Source organism: Notolepis coatsorum (assembly GCF_963971535.1).
Source record: "Notolepis coatsorum genome assembly, chromosome: 16".
NCBI classification, from domain to species: Eukaryota; Metazoa; Chordata; class Actinopteri; order Aulopiformes; family Paralepididae; genus Notolepis; species Notolepis coatsorum.
In genome coordinates, this window is record NC_140180.1 from 9202849 (window position 1) to 9219063 (window position 16215).

At 43.5% G+C, this 16215-nt stretch overlaps 1 protein-coding gene across 1 annotated transcript in view; it reads left to right on the forward strand.

Annotated features, from left to right (window-relative positions):
- Window positions 1-16215, forward strand: part of LOC311242870 (mitogen-activated protein kinase kinase kinase kinase 4) — a gene marked incomplete at its 5' end in the record, with an annotated part of 207353 nt that overhangs the window by 66621 nt on the left and 124517 nt on the right. Inside the window, 2 exon segments of the mRNA XM_084331936.1 lie at window positions 11862-11918; window positions 16120-16215. The exon segment at window positions 16120-16215 is cut by the window's right edge and continues 30 nt beyond it. Of these exon segments, the coding sequence (XP_084188062.1) occupies window positions 11862-11918; window positions 16120-16215 (153 nt within the window).

Consider the following 16215-nt stretch of genomic DNA (forward strand, 5'->3'; position numbering starts at 1 on the left):
CCTCAATTTGAATAAAGTGATTAATCTGATTAAATGAGTATTTTTCTTTTATTAAATCAACTTTCTTTAATGAATATAACTCATCAGTTTCGTCAACATAAATACACGGTTGGTATGAAAGTGATGGTGACGTCTTATAGTATAATATTATAATATTAGTGTAGCCCAGTGGAGGCTGCTGACCAAATTTTTAGGTGAAGCACAAATTATTATATTATATTATATATTAAATAATATTTTTAAAACATCCCCCACTGTGTGTCAGTGGTCAGTGGACACAGATGAAAACATATTAACATTAGGTGACAGCGGACCTGACCAGATGAAAACATATTAGGTGACAGCGCACCTGACCAGATGAAATCATATTAGGTGACAGCGCACCTGACTAGATGAAATCATATTAGGTGACAGCGCACCTGACCAGATCAAAACATATTAGGTGACAGCGCACCTGATCAGATCAAAACATTTTAGGTGACAGCGCACCTGACCAGATCAAAACATATTAGGTGAAGGTGACAAGGAAGCCACAGACTCATACCCCCCCGACACTCAACTAACTGCCTCGGACAGTCCTTCATACCAGTGGCCATCAGGCTCCACAACAGTGGGCAGCGACTGCTGCCAGACATCGACCTAGAACTAATAGGAACCCAAGTAGGACAATAACACTACCTTATGCATACTGCACCTTATGTGGATACTGTGATACTGTGAATAATGAATAATGTATATTTCAGTTAGTTAGATAGTAAATTATATTGACCTATTTGTTTACACTGCTTGTGTTGTTTTCACTACCTGTACCCCCCCCCCCCCCCTCTTCCCCCATGCTGCTATGATGCCTGCATTTCCCCAAGGGGATCAATAAAGGAATATCTTATCTTATCTTAAAAGGAAAGATGAAATTACCTACCTGGGTTCCATCCTATAGAGGCAAATCTTTCCTGTGACAAAATGGGATCCAATGTAATAAAACTAAGTCAACCAACGAACTAGATTCCTGTACCGGATCTCCTCTCTGGTAAACAAGAATACCTTGAAGACTCTAACAGGAGCACTCATTCAAGGGTACTACGACTATGCTTGCACCTCATCGTACCAAAGCACCTCAAAGGCACTAAAAACAAGATTACAAACATCACAAAACAAACTGGTCAGACTACTGCTTGACCTTACTCCTAAAACCCACCTCACCCCTGTCCACTTTGACAACTTAGGATGGCTTAGAGTAGACGACAGAGTACAGCAACTTGCAATGGGCCTGGTCTACAAGATACACTACACGACCAAGGTACCCATGTACATGTCAAAATACTTCCCAAAGATCAGTGAATACCACGACTACAACACCAGAGGGAGTTCCACAAATCATGTTCAACCCAGATAAAATAATTTAAAAGGTAAAAAAAAAAAAAATTATAAAAGAAAATAGTCATAACTTAGAAATGAGATTGCATAGGTCTATGAATCGATATCGCGATTCTGTTTCGATGAATTGCCCAGCCCTACAGTGTGTACAGTAAGTTAGCTTGGTGATTATCATTGTGATGTAGGCTAAGCTGGTTAGCTACTGTTAGCATACAAGCACTGTAGCCTACTTACTTTTTCATCCACAACGTTTTTTCTGATCCAGATGCATAAATCCACTTCTTCATGTTGCTCAGTTGCTGGTTTATACTTCGGTCCTAATGTTGGCGCAAAGTTTAATTTAGCCTGAATTGACTTGTTATAGCTGTACAGCTTACTAACTACTAAACAACAACTTTCTCATAGTCTCAATTTTCACATAGTCAAAATGGGTCCAGCTGCATGTCCGGAGGATAGGTTTAGCTCGGGCCAATCTCAAGTTTCTCAAGTTTCTTTATTAGTTGTCATACAGAAGTACAGAATACTTTTATACAAAATGCTTCTTTATGTGCTTCTGTATGACAACTAATAAAGAAACTTGAGAAACTTGAGATTGGCCCGAGCTAAACCTATCCTCCGGACATGCAGCTGGACCCATTTTGACTTTGCAATGCAGCAATCTCTGATTGGATTTGCAAGGCTGCCAATCATATTCAACCTCCGTGTATTGGATGTCAAGGGCTGTCAATCAATCAATCCTCCATTCAATGGCAAGAGTTTAACTGCACAGACCGTGCTTAGATGAAGTTAATAGCCTATTTTGATTCGCTGTTATTTATTATTTATTTAACAATGGGTCACACCTGTGAAGTTTTCTTCACGAATAATTACTGCAGGCAATACTGCAGTGCAGGCCTGCTCAGAGCTGTCAATTTTGGCCATTTTTGAAGAAAAAAAAATTCACTGGCATTTTTTTTACAGAGGAAAAACATTTATAATAAAAAAATAATAATAATAATAATTTAAAAAAAAATATATATATATAGTTTTTTTTTTATATATATATATATATATATATATATATATATATATATATATATATATATATATATATATATATATGTATATGTAAATTAATAATAATTATGAATTATGAGTGAATTTGTGTTTCACGTGTTGTCATAGAGAAACCTCCACTGGTGTAGCCTAATCTTTAACTGCAACTGTGAAGAAAACCCCCATTGGTTTAAACAGATTGAATAGAAAAATAATTTTTTTTTATTAGAAATAAAAAATTCTAATGTTGATTTAGACTTCGAATGTCAACATTATGATCGAAGCTTCGAAGCATTCGGTGCAGCCCTACTGCTGTCTATCTATGAAGTTCTATGCAGTATGATGTTCTGTTTTGAGGTTCTGTTCTGCAGAATGAGGTTCTTTTATGAAGTTCTGTTATAAGGTTCTATGCAGTATGACGTTCTGCACATTAAAATTTGTAGATATGGTTTACATAAAAACCTTGGAGATCATTTTTCGTGCTAAGAGTAAAAGCCTACCAGTTTGTATTCAATGTCTCTTTCAACCAAGAGAAGGAAAGTATAATTTAAGAGGGTTGTGTATTCTTAAAACATGTAAAAATGTAAGAACTAATGTAAAATCTAGATGTGTTTAAATTTTGGGAGTTAAATTGTGGAATAGCCTTAGTGACGGGTTGAAGTTGTGTACTTCTCAGGGGAGATTTTAAAAAGCCTTAAAATTATAAAATAATTCAGGAGTACAGTTTTGAGTAAAACATCAAACATTTATTTTTTTTATTTTTATATCTTGCAGCATATTTTAAGTTTTTCTTTCTTATATTAAAGTATATTTCGTTTTTAAGATTTGTAAAGGATAGGCAAAAATAAGCATGTGCTTCAGCCTATTCCTTTTTTCGGTCATTGAGTTTGGATTTTGTGTGTGAGCTTACTTTGAATATGTACATTTGTGATTTTATTATTATTATTATTATTATTATTATTATAAATTTTTTTTTTTTGAAAGTCCATACAAGTGTGTTTTTGATTGATCTGTAAACAAAGACCGAAAATAAACTATTCATCATCATCATCATCATCAAATGTTATGAGGTTCTGTTATGAGGTTCTCTGCAGTAGGACGTTCTGTTATGAGGTTCTCTATGCAGTATGACATTCTGTTATGAGGTTCTCTGTGTAACGGGTGTAAAACTCACTCCCCAGAGGCATCCAAACTGAGCGCTTAGGAGGGAGTTCCTTTCTTGGCGCAGCGGTTTGTGATGTCGCCCGCAGTGCGGACGCCTGGGGTTCGACTCCCACTCAAGGCATGGTCGAATTCGTGGCAGGGGCGAGTTGCCTCTGTTACACTGGTGCCGTAGACCCGGATGCCTTGGGTGGTGTGAGTTTAGGGGGGGTGAGTGTAACGGGTGTAAAACTCACTCCCCAGAGGCATCCAAACTGAGCGCTTAGAAGGGAATTCCTTTCTTGGCGCAGCGGTTTGTGATGTCGCCCGCAGTGCGGACGCCTGGGGTTCGACTCCCACTCAAGGCATGGTCGAATTCGTGGCAGGGGCGAGTTGCCTCTGTTACACCTGCAGTATGACGTTCTGTTATGAGGTTCTCTGCAGTATGACATTCTGTTATGAGGTTCTCTATGCAGTATGATTGATTGATTGATTGATTGATTGATTGAAAAGTTTATTAACAGATTGCAGAATGGGTGCAGTACAGTACAGCTCAATACATACAATTGTTAAGGGGATGCAGACCAGAGAAAGACTTTCGTCTTGTTTCCACCAGGTCCCCCATTTTCAATTCATCATATGACACACACGACATACAGATAGACAGTACTGCTACATCTATACATTTATGACATACCAGATTTGCAAATACAGTACTGTTTGTGATACAAAAAGTGTCCAGAAAAAGAGTGTATATACATTTGACATAGAAACTGTACATTGGAGGAGGTTGGGTAGGTGGGGTGGGGTTCGGTGGGTGGGGCTGTACATTGGAGGTGGGGGGGGGGGGGGGGTGGGTAGGGGGGGGGGCACACTGTACATTGGAATACTGACAAAGCCATACTTGGTCTTTACTGTACAATTGGGTTAGGACATTTGTAGGGGCCAGTTTCGAATTGCAGAATTGCAGTCTCCCGTATGACATTCTTTTATGAGGTTCTCTGCAGTATGAGGTATTTTCATTTATTTGCAAATGTTTTTTTTTGATTTATGTTATTCAACGACACAATTTTATTACAAAACAACATGGTGATGAAAAAAAACCTTTATTAGTCTATTGAACATTGTCCTCCACCAGACATTATACCAAAAAAGCACAATAACTGAGAAATAAATAAATTAGAAGTCAAATTATGTTTATTTGCCCATCTTTGAGCCAATTGTTTCCCTGAATATATTAGGCCTAAACTGCGCTGACTGTTGGGGGGAAAAACACCAGTCTTCGGGACAAACCGGGCAGAAGCCTTGGGAACTCACAACAAAGGAATAATGGCCTACTTTCTCCTCCTTCAGGAACAGAGTCTTCTTTAGAAACACACGCCTCTCTTTCTTTCTCACAGGAAAGTATTTTTCTCATCAGTGACACGAGATGCGGCGCTTAATAAAAACAGCCTCTCGCTGTGCGTGCTTCTTGTGGACGGGGCCGACGAGTACCTGCGTGCCGTCTGTGCCGGCTCCGGGAAGCGGCCTCTCCATTGGTCCTCCGATATCCAAGAGGCCTGTCTCCTCTGGGGGCCTCTGGGAGACACCATGGCCTGTCTCCTCTGGGGGCCTCTGGGAGACACCATGGCCTGTCTCCTCTGGGGGACACCATGGCCTGTCTCCTCTGGGGGACACCATGGCCTGTCTCCTCTGGGGGCCTCTGGGAGACACCATGGCCTGTCTCCTCTGGGGGCCTCTGGGAGACACCATGGCCTGTCTCCTCTGGGGGACACCATGGCCTGTCTCCTCTGGGGGCCTCTGGGAGACACCATGGCCTGTCTCCTCTGGGGGACACCATGGCCTGTCTCCTCTGGGGGCCTCTGGGGGACACCATGGCCTGTCTCCTCTGGGGGACACCATGGCCTGTCTCCTCTGGGGGCCTCTGGGGGACACCATGGCCTGTCTCCTCTGGGGGCCTCTGGGGGACACCATGGCCTGTCTCCTCTGGGGGACACCATGGCCTGTCTCCTCTGGGGGCCTCTGGGGGACACCATGGCCTGTCTCCTCTGGGGGCCTCTGGGAGACACCATGGCCTCTCCTCTGGGGGCCTCTGGGAGACACCATGGCCTCTCCTCTGGGGGCCTCTGGGAGACACCATGGCCTCTCCTCTGGGGGCCTCTGGGGGACACCATGGCCTCTCCTCTGGGGGACACCATGGCCTGTCTCCTCTGGGGGCCTCTGGGAGACACCATGGCCTGTCTCCTCTGGGGGCCTCTGGGAGACACCATGGCCTGTCTCCTCTGGGGGACACCATGGCCTGTCTCCTCTGGGGGCCTCTGGGGGACACCATGGCCTGTCTCCTCTTGGGGCCTCTGGGGGACACCATGGCCTGTCTCCTCTGGGGGCCTCTGGGGGACACCATGGCCTGTCTCCTCTGGGGGACACCATGGCCTGTCTCCTCTGGGGGCCTCTGGGGGACACCATGGCCTGTCTCCTCTGGGGGCCTCTGGGGGACACCATGGCCTGTCTCCTCTGGGGGCCTCTGGGGGACACCATGGCCTGTCTCCTCTGGGGGCCTCTGGGGGACACCATGGCCTGTCTCCTCTGGGGCCTCTGGGGGACACCATGGCCTGTCTCCTCTGGGGGCCTCTGGGGGACACCATGGCCTGTCTCCTCTGGGGGCCTCTGGGAGACACCATGGCCAAAAAATTTTTTGGGGGGGGGGTCATTCCATTTGGGCTGTGGGGGGGTGCTTAATGTCTGAAGGAGTCGACGGAAGGCTTCTTGTCCTCTGCAAAAGCATGCAATTGGTCCACTGATGGATACATCTTGATATTTGTCTAGTCTAGTGTGTGAAATCCTCTTTCAGTGCCTCTGTGCCCTGTTTTCGTAGGCAGTTAGCCTCGCTGGTATGCGTGCCATTAGCGTCAGCCACGCTTCTAGGCCTCTTTGCTTTTGGAAAGAATGATTTATAAAAAAAAATATATATATATATATATATATTTACAATTTTTTTATTTTTTTATTTTTGTTTGCATTCGACTAAGAGGTTGGCAGTCGACTACGGCTCCTTTCGATGTCAGGGCAGCGTTAACTGGAGCCCAAAGAGCAGAACACAGGGAGGAGAGAATGGAGCGCTTCAGGTTGTTTAAATGTTCCAATAGGTACAGGGCAGGCAATACAGGAATGTTCGAGCAGGAGCACTCCTCGTGCTCCACAGGAGCGTCCGGGGCGGGAGGTGTCTCGTGAGGCAGATGGTCCTGGGCACAGGGAGACAGGGGGTTAGAGCAAGGCAGGGAAACAGACAGAGAGGCGAGGTAGGTCACGTCCTCGTACCTATAGGTAGGTGTAGCAACACTCGGACGGTGAGTGTCGGGCACCGCAGGGCTCATATCAGCGCCGGTATAAAGGCAATCATACGAACCACAGTTGCCTTGAGGCTCCAGGTAATGCGTTGTTAGTCCGACACGCTCCGAATTGCAATCCAAAAGAAAAGATGACGCTGGTCCAATGTACTTTCAAAACAAAAACGGGATTTATTGGGAAGCGAGTCACAACAGCCCCAATAGCTGCCTACCACTATAAAACAAACAAAAAGGGTTTGCAAATTAACTTGACTGTCAATCAAATGCGAATTGAGTGCGGTCAAAAACTATATGTTACCACTCTACCTGGGCCCTGCGTGAACTCTAAATCACCTGCCATGTTATAGGAGTGGTTAGGGGGAACGTGGGAAAAAAGGGGAGTTGGACCAGGTAAGTCTCCATCTTGGAATTCATTGACAAATATTAATAAACACAAAGCACGAATACCATAATAAACTACATTTCTAAGGGGGCAATAAAGTTACAATTTATCAGCATAGGATTTGGCTCCTACAGCCGGTGATGACCTGACGAGTCTCAGGTGTGCAGATAGGACTTGGCTGACGGCGTGTGGGAAAAAACAAGGGTTCCCCCTCCTCATAAGATGAACCCAATGGAAAAACATGCACAACAGATCGCTAACGCTGTCGAGTCCCCTGGCGAAGACGGACAGGAGCACTTGGATTGGTCCCCGGGCGCGGCCCCTATCTGCTCCCGGCTGCCCTTGGGGGGGGGGGGGGGGGGAGGACGACGGGATGGTGTTAAACTGCATGTCAAATAAAGACGTCTTATTCTTCTTCCCCTCAGTATTGAGAAGAAGTCAATTTGTCAAAATTATTTTGTCTAAAAAAAAGTTATATTTTATAATTTTTTGCCTATTTTAAACTGAATCAAACCGCACTTTTTTTACTCTATCTACCGTAATCTATTCTATTTTATTATTTGTATTACTGAAAAACTTGGATTTAACTCACCTTGCTACCTCTCTATCTTTTTGTATTTCATTTTTTATGCTCGCCTATGCCTGTATTTTTTTTTACTGTTGTGTTGTGAAGCACTTTGAACTGCAACCTCTGTATGAAAAGTGCTATCCAAAAAGTTATTATTATTATTATTATTATTATTATTAAATGTCCCAATGTTGAAACCAAACATACGCCCTCGATCAAATCCAACTGACCCTGGATCGGCAAGCTGCTTTTCCCCCAAAAAAATCAAAGTAACACTCTTTATAATGCGGATCATGTATATACAGTCTGTGATGCAGTGCGGGGTTCAAAGTCCGGAGCGCATCGCGGTTCAGAGTCCAACAAAACGTTTTTCAGATGGGATCGTTGCTACGGCAAACTGAAGGCAGAGCACTGAAGCCAGAAATACATGTATGGAGCCAACATGAGAGAGAGAGAGAGAGGGAGGGAGAGTTGTGGAAGGAGTGAGAGAGAGAGAGGGGAGGGGGAGAGTTAGAGTGGGGAAGAAAAAGAGTTTGAGAGAGAGAAAGGGAGAGATGGAGTTTGAAAGAGACTGAGAGAGAGGGAGGTAGAGAGAGAGAGGGAGGGAGGGAGGTAGAGAGAGAGAGGGAGGGAGGTAGAGAGAGAGAGCGAGAGAGAGGGAGGGAGAGGGAGGTAGAGAGAGAGAGAGGGAGGGAGGGAGGTAGAGAGAGAGAGGGAGGAGGTAGAGAGAGAGACTGAGAGAGAGGGAGGTAGAGAGGGAGGGAGGTGAGAGAGAGAGAGAGAGAGAGAGAGAGAGAGGGAGGGAGGGAGGTAGAGAGGGAGGTAGAGAGAGAGAGAGGGAGGGAGAGGGAGGTACTGTAGGTAGAGGGAGAAGTAAAGTCTCATTAGAGTTGCTGTCTGGATAATACATGTTTCTGTCTTGTTGCCTCTCATTAACATAGGCATGAATATTATATCATAACCTTTCCACTGACTCCATATCTCTTGCTCTACTTTAGCCTGGACACCAGTGTGTGTGCGACTGTGTGCGTGTGCGTGTGCGTGTGTGTGTGTGTGTGTGTGTGTGTGTGTGTGTGCATGCGTGCGTGCGTGCTGTATATAGCTAATGAGCTTTTTCAGTTGAGAACATTTCACATGTCTAATGACCTACAGTCACTTGTGTAAGTTCTGCTGCTGGAGGGGTGTTTCTGGCTCTAGTTCCACCACGAGTCACCAGAGTGCGTTCAGATACACACAAAGTGTATTTAACCCTTTCACTACCACACTACAGAAGGTTAACCCTTTCACTACCACACTGCAGAAGGTTAACCTTTCATTACCACACTACAGAAGGTTTACCTTTCACTACCACACTACAGAAGGTTAACCCTTTCACTACCACACTGCAGACGGTTAACCTTTCACTACCACACTACAGAAGGTTAACCTTTTCACTACCACACTACAGAAGGTTAACCTTTCACTACCACACTGCAGACGGTTAACCTTTCACTACCACACTGCAGACGGTTAACCTTTCACTACCACACTACAGAAGGTTAACCTTTCATTACCACACTACAGAAGGTTAACCCTTTCACTACCACACTACAGAAGGTTAAACCCTTTCACTACCACACTACAGAAGGCTAACTTTCACTACCACACTACAGAAGGTTAACCCTTTCACTACCACACTACAGAAGGTTAACCTTTCACTACCACACTACAGACTGTGTTAACCTTTCACTACCACACTACAGACGGTTAAACCCTTTCACTACCACCTACAGACGGTTAACCCTTTCACTACCACACTACAGACAGTTACCCATTTCACTACCACACTACAGAAGGTTAACCCGTTCACTACCACACTACAGACGGTTAACCTTCACTACCACACAAAGTTACCCTTTTTACTACCACACTACAGAGACGTTAACCTTTCACTACCACACTGCAGAAGGTTTACCTTTCACTACCACACTACAGAAGGTTTACCCTTTCACTACCACACTACAGAAGGTTAACATTTCATTACCACACTACAGAAGGTTAACCCTTTCACTACCACACTACAGAAGGTTACCCTATCACTACACACTACAGAAGGTAACCCTATCACTACCACACTACAGACGGTTAACATTTCACTACCACACTACAGAAGGTTAACCCTTTCACGACCACACTACAGACGGTTAACCCTTTCACTACCACACTACAGAAGGTTAACCTTTCACTACCACACTACAGACGGTTAACCTTTCACTACCACACTACAGAAAGTTAACCTTTCACAACCACACTACAGACGGTTAACCCTTTCACTACCCACTTACAGCAGGTAACCTTTCACTACCACACTACAGACGGTTAACCCTTTCACTACCACACTACAGACGGTTAACCCTTTCACGACCACACTATAAGACGGTTAACCTTTCACGACCACACTACAGAAGGTTAACCCTTCACGACCACACTACAGACGGTTAACCCTTTCACGACCACACTACAGACAGTTAACCATTTCACTACCACACTACAGACAGTTAAACCTTTCACGACCAGACTACAGAAGGTTAACCCTTTCACAACCACACTACAGACGGTTAATCTTTCACTACCACACTACAGAAGGTTAACCCTTTCACGACCACACTACAGACGGTTAAACCCTTTCACGACCACACTACAGACGTTAAACCCTTTCACTACCACTGCAGAAGGTTAACCCCTATCATACCACACTACAGAAGGTTAACCCCTTCACTACCACACAATACAGACGGTTAACCTTTCACTACCACACTACAGACGGTTAACCCTTTCACTACCACACTACAGACGGTTAACATTTCACTACCACACTAATGGTGTAACCGGTAGGGATGAGACACAATACGACTTGATACACGATAGGGGTTCAGGAGTCCACGTCACACACACACACACACACACACACACACACACAACACACACACACACACACACACACACACACACACACACACACACACACACACACACACACACCCTGACTGACAACAGGGGTGTGTGTGAATGACTTGACGTTGTGGAGTTACATCAAGGTAATTTATTGCGAACTGTAAGGGGGCGTTGGAGCGCTTGTAGACGTGACAGGCAGGCCTCTTTATTGCGAAGTACATTTTTACATAATGGAATCTGTCCTCTGCCTGTAACCTATCCTTACTAATTAGCAGGTGTCTGCCTCTCCTCTGGCTAGACTGCTAGAGCTCACTATCTGGCAGGTGTCTGCCTCTCCTCTGGCTAGAGGCTCACTATCTGGCAGGTGTCTGCCTCTCCCTCTGGCTAGAGGCTCACTATCTGGCAGGTTCCTGTCTCCTGTTGGCCTCTCAGTGTTGATTTAGTTTGACGAGCTGTATGTAGTGTGATGGTTAAGACGGTGTTGATTTAGTTTGACGAGCTGTATGTAGTGTGATGGTTAAGACGGTGTTGATTTAGTTTGACGAGCTGTATGTAGAGTGATGGTTAAGACGGTGTTGATTTTAGTTTGACGAGCTGATGTAGTGTGATGGTTAAAGACAGCTTTGCGACCCTAACTCAACCTGCTGCTCTGCAAGCAGCTGTCAATATGGTGTGTGTGTGTGTGTGTGTGTGTGTGTGTGTGTGTGTGTGTGTGTGTGTGTGTGGTGTGTGTGTGTGTGTGTGTCTTAACTCTCAGTGTAGTATTCCATCGGGTCAACCTTTGACTGACCAGCTGTGTGTGTATCTAACCCCCATTCCTCTCTCTCTCTCTCTGCTCTCTCTCTCCCTGCTCTCTCTTTCTCTCTCTCTCTCTCTCTCTCTCTCTTCTCTCTCTCTCGCTCCTGCTTCTTCCCCCTCTCTCTCTATCTCTCTCTCTCCACCTCTCTCTCTCTTTCTCTCTCCATCTTTCTCGCCATCTTTCTCTCTCTCTCTCTCGCTCTCTCTCTCTCTCTCTCTCTCTCTCTCTCTCTCTCTCTCTCTCTCTCTCTCTCTCTCTCTCTCTCTCTCTCTCTCTCTGCAGGGTCGTCATGTCAAAACAGGCCAGCTGGCAGCTATCAAAGTCATGGAGGTTACTGAGGTAAAAAAAACATCTCCTCTCCTCTCATCCTTCCCTCTCACCTCCTATCCTTTCCTCCCTCGCCTCTCCTCCTCCTCCTACTCTGCTCTCTCTCTCTCTCTCTCTCTCTCTCTCTCTCTCTCTCTTCTCTCTCTCTCTCTCTCTCTCTCTCTCTCTCTCTCTCTCTCTCTCCTATCTAAGTTCTCCTATGCAGTAGAAGTTCTGCTAACGCTGAGACACAAGAGAGAGAGAGGGGGGAGAGAGAGAAGAAGAGAGATTATATGAAATGCTCCTCCTTAAAGCCCCTGGAAACAAAGCCTCAAATCGTTTCAAATGCATGCATGGTATCCAACATGATATTAAGCGTCCACCGAAGTTTGAATGAAAAGATATAGCCTATATTACTTAAGGTGACAAGAGACGTCCCCAAGTTTCAGAGACAATCTGTCCTCGACCATATCCCGTCCTCGAAAACGTCCCGGTTCGTTCTTAGAGTGAAAAAATACTGCTTAGATTCCTCATCGTGTTCCAGAAGGCAGAAGGGCTATGAGGTCGTCGTACCGGTGCCCAGATCCATTCCCCTTCGAATGGCGGTGAATTGGGCACAACGAACAATAAAAAATAACTGCTCCCCACCAAGTGTGACATCGGGTTCCTTCGTTGAATGAATGAATGATTGATTGAAAACTTTATTTAACAGATTGCAGAATGGGTACAATACAGTACGGCTCATTACACACAATTGTTAAGGGGATGCAGACCAGAGAAAGACGTTTGTCTTGTTACATCAGGTCCCCCATTTTCAATTCATAATGACATTTATGACATACTCAACATACATGACATTTATGGCGTTCTGCGTTCTTACCGAAGAGCCGTTCAAAGAGATTGGATCATTCGCAAACGTCACATCGCTAGTTCATATATACCTTTCGGTTTTTGAGTGCAAAACTTCCTATGCTTCCTAACGTCCTTCCTATCGCCTCCTAACCTGCTTCCTATCACCCTTCCGATTGTGGAGGAGTCCCTTTGTTTGTCCTAACAATAGCTTGAGTCTCACACCTAGAGAGACAATGTCCCCAGACCCCCCCCCCCCTAACCCCCACCCCTCCTCTATCCACAAGAGAGCTGGACCCCTACTCCCCTTCTCCACCTTCTCCAGTGTCTCCAGCTGGCCAGGATGAGAGCACTCCTCTCACCAAAGCTCATTAACCTACATGTTAGGGGTGGAATCGCCAGAGACCTCACGATACGATAGTATCGCGATACTTGCGTCACGATACGATAGTATCGCGATACTAAATATATCGCGATACGCTGAGTATTGCGATTTTTTTTTATTATTTTTTTTATCGAATTTTATTTATTACCTTTTTTTCAACTGCCAAGTAAAACTTTGTCAACATGTTTTATCTAATAAAATAAAGTTCAGTCTGTTCATCTCACTTCAAATCATTTTATTGCAGAACATGGTATTTTCTCAAGCAGACGGATGTAAACACTGTAATCTGTGTTGCATGTACCTGACAAACTGAACTGTTTGTATTACAGTCATATTCCAACTTAACTGATGCACACATGTGTGTGTGTGGACTACTGTACTATTACAGGTATTGAAATGAACAATGCACTTCCTTATACAAAAAAAAATATATATATTTTTATGAATAATTAAATATCGATACTTGGCGTCCCTGTATCGATACAGTATCGCCACGCAAAGTATCGCGATACTACTACATATCGATTTCCCCCCCACCCCTACTACATGTCCTCTGTTACTATGTGTGTCACTATTAAACCTATATTGATCATGAAGAGAGAATCAATCATCATCGATCATGAGTCCGGTTCCACCACTCTGGAGGAACAAAGTGTAAAGCGCTTTGGATACAAGTTATATATAATGATACAAGTTATATATAAATGATAAAAGTTATATATAAATGATACAAGTTATATATAAATGATACAAGTTTTATATAAATGATACACGTTATATATAAATGATACAGTTATATATAAATGATAAATTATATATAAATGATAAAAGTTATATATAAATGATACAAGTTATATATAAATGATACAAGTTATATATAAATGATAAAAGTTATATATAAATAAACCATTTACCATTTTCTTACCATGTACTATGCTTCCTATTACTGTCTAGCATTATCACGCTAACGCTAATGCTAATAACTATAACTGGACACTGCTCAGTGTGTCTGTGATGGTCTGTGTGTTTGTTAGCGTTAGCGTGCTAATAACGTATAATGAGATGGATCACTGTGGTAGGATCGCATCCAGTAACCAGAGACATTCTATATAGTGAGATGGAGAGGAAATAGGCTACACAATTATAATTATATTCATTTAAACCAGCGGTGATCAGCTTGACTCGCCCAGCGATGGGCGTGACGTGATTGCCAGACAGTTTATATAATGGGACGGAAACGCTGTGGTAGTTTAACCAGAGACAGTCTATATAATGAGATGGATCACTGTGGTAGTTTAACCAGAGACAGTCTATATAATGAGGAGACGGATCGCTGTGGTAGTTTAACCAGAGACAGTCTATATAATGAGGAGACAGATCACTGTGGTAGTTTAACCAGAGACAGTCTATATAATGAGATGGATCACTGTGGTAGTTTAACCAGAGACAGTCTATATAATGAGGAGACAGATCGCTGTGGTAGTTTAACCAGAGACAGTCTATATAATGAGATGGATCACTGTGGTAGTTTAACCAGAGACAGTCTATATAATGAGGAGACGGATCGCTGTGGTAGTTTAACCAGAGACAGTCTATATAATGAGATGGATCACTGTGGTAGTTTAACCAGAGACAGTCTATATAATGAGGAGACAGATCACTGTGGTAGTTTAACCAGAGACAGTATATAATGAGGAGACAGATCGCTGTGGTAGTTTAACCAGAGACAGTCTATATAATGAGGAGACAGATCGCTGTGGTAGTTTAACCAGAGACAGTCTATATAATGAGACGGATCGCTGTGGTAGTTTAACCAGAGACAGTCTATATAATGAGATGGATTACTGTGGTAGTTTAACCAGAGACAGTCTACTGTATATAATGAGATGGATCACTGTGGTAGTTTAACCAGAGACAGTCTATATAATGAGATGGATCACTGTGGTAGTTTAACCAGAGACGGTCTATATAATGAGATGGATCACTGTGGTAGTTTAACCAGAGACAGTCTATATAATGAGATGGATCACTGTGGTAGTTTAACCAGAGACTGTCTATATAATGAGATGGATCACTGTGGTAGTTTAACCAGAGACAGTCTATATAATGAGGAGACAGATCGATGTGGTAGTTTAACCAGAGACAGTCTATATAATGAGGAGACAGATCGCTGTGGTAGTTTAACCAGAGACAGTCTATATAATGAGGAGACAGATCACTGTGGTAGTTTAACCAGAGACAGTCTATATAATGAGATGGATCACTGTGGTAGTTTAATGAGAGACGGTCTATATAATGAGATGCATTCATTCAAACCTTTATTTATTCTCAAACAAGGTAGTTTTGCCTAATTTACAGATCACTTCAACTATTGTTAGAAATCAATACCACACTAACATATGGACAGTTTAACCCTTTCACTGCCGCACTACCAAATGGACAGTTTAACCCTTTCACTGCCGCACTACCAAAACGGTTAACCCTTTCACAGTGACAATACACAGAAGGTTAACCCTTTCACTGCCACACAACAGCCGGTTAACCCGACCGTCGGTTGTGTGATAGTAAAGGGTTAACCTTCTGTCGTGTGGCAGTGAAAGGGTTAACAAATCTCCCTGTTTCAGTCTGTGATTGTTTTGAATTTGTCCTATTTATTCAATATCTAAATGTGTCTAAGCTGGATTTTCTGCCTCCATCTTGATAACGGGGACTAACGAAACAAACTGGACTTGACCTCTTGACTGAACGGGGAGTCATCTGTATCTAATAATCTTGTCATTTCATTGTTTTTGAAGTCACTGGTAAAATGACTGACTACTAACACAGAACGGTTCATTTAGTTAATGGTTCATTTCGGCCACAAAGTGCTTAGTTACCATGGCCGCAACTCCCAGCCTTTTGACCGAGATCATTATTCATTTGAAATATTTGAATATTTAAAAATCTTTGTTTTTTTTCTAGATTTGATCCAGTCTAATCACCTGGTATTGTGTCCTTTAGGAGGAAGAGGAGGAGATTAAGTTGGAGATTAACATGTTGAAGAGTTACTCTCACCATAGAAACATCGCTACGTACTACGGCGCCTTCGTCAAGAAG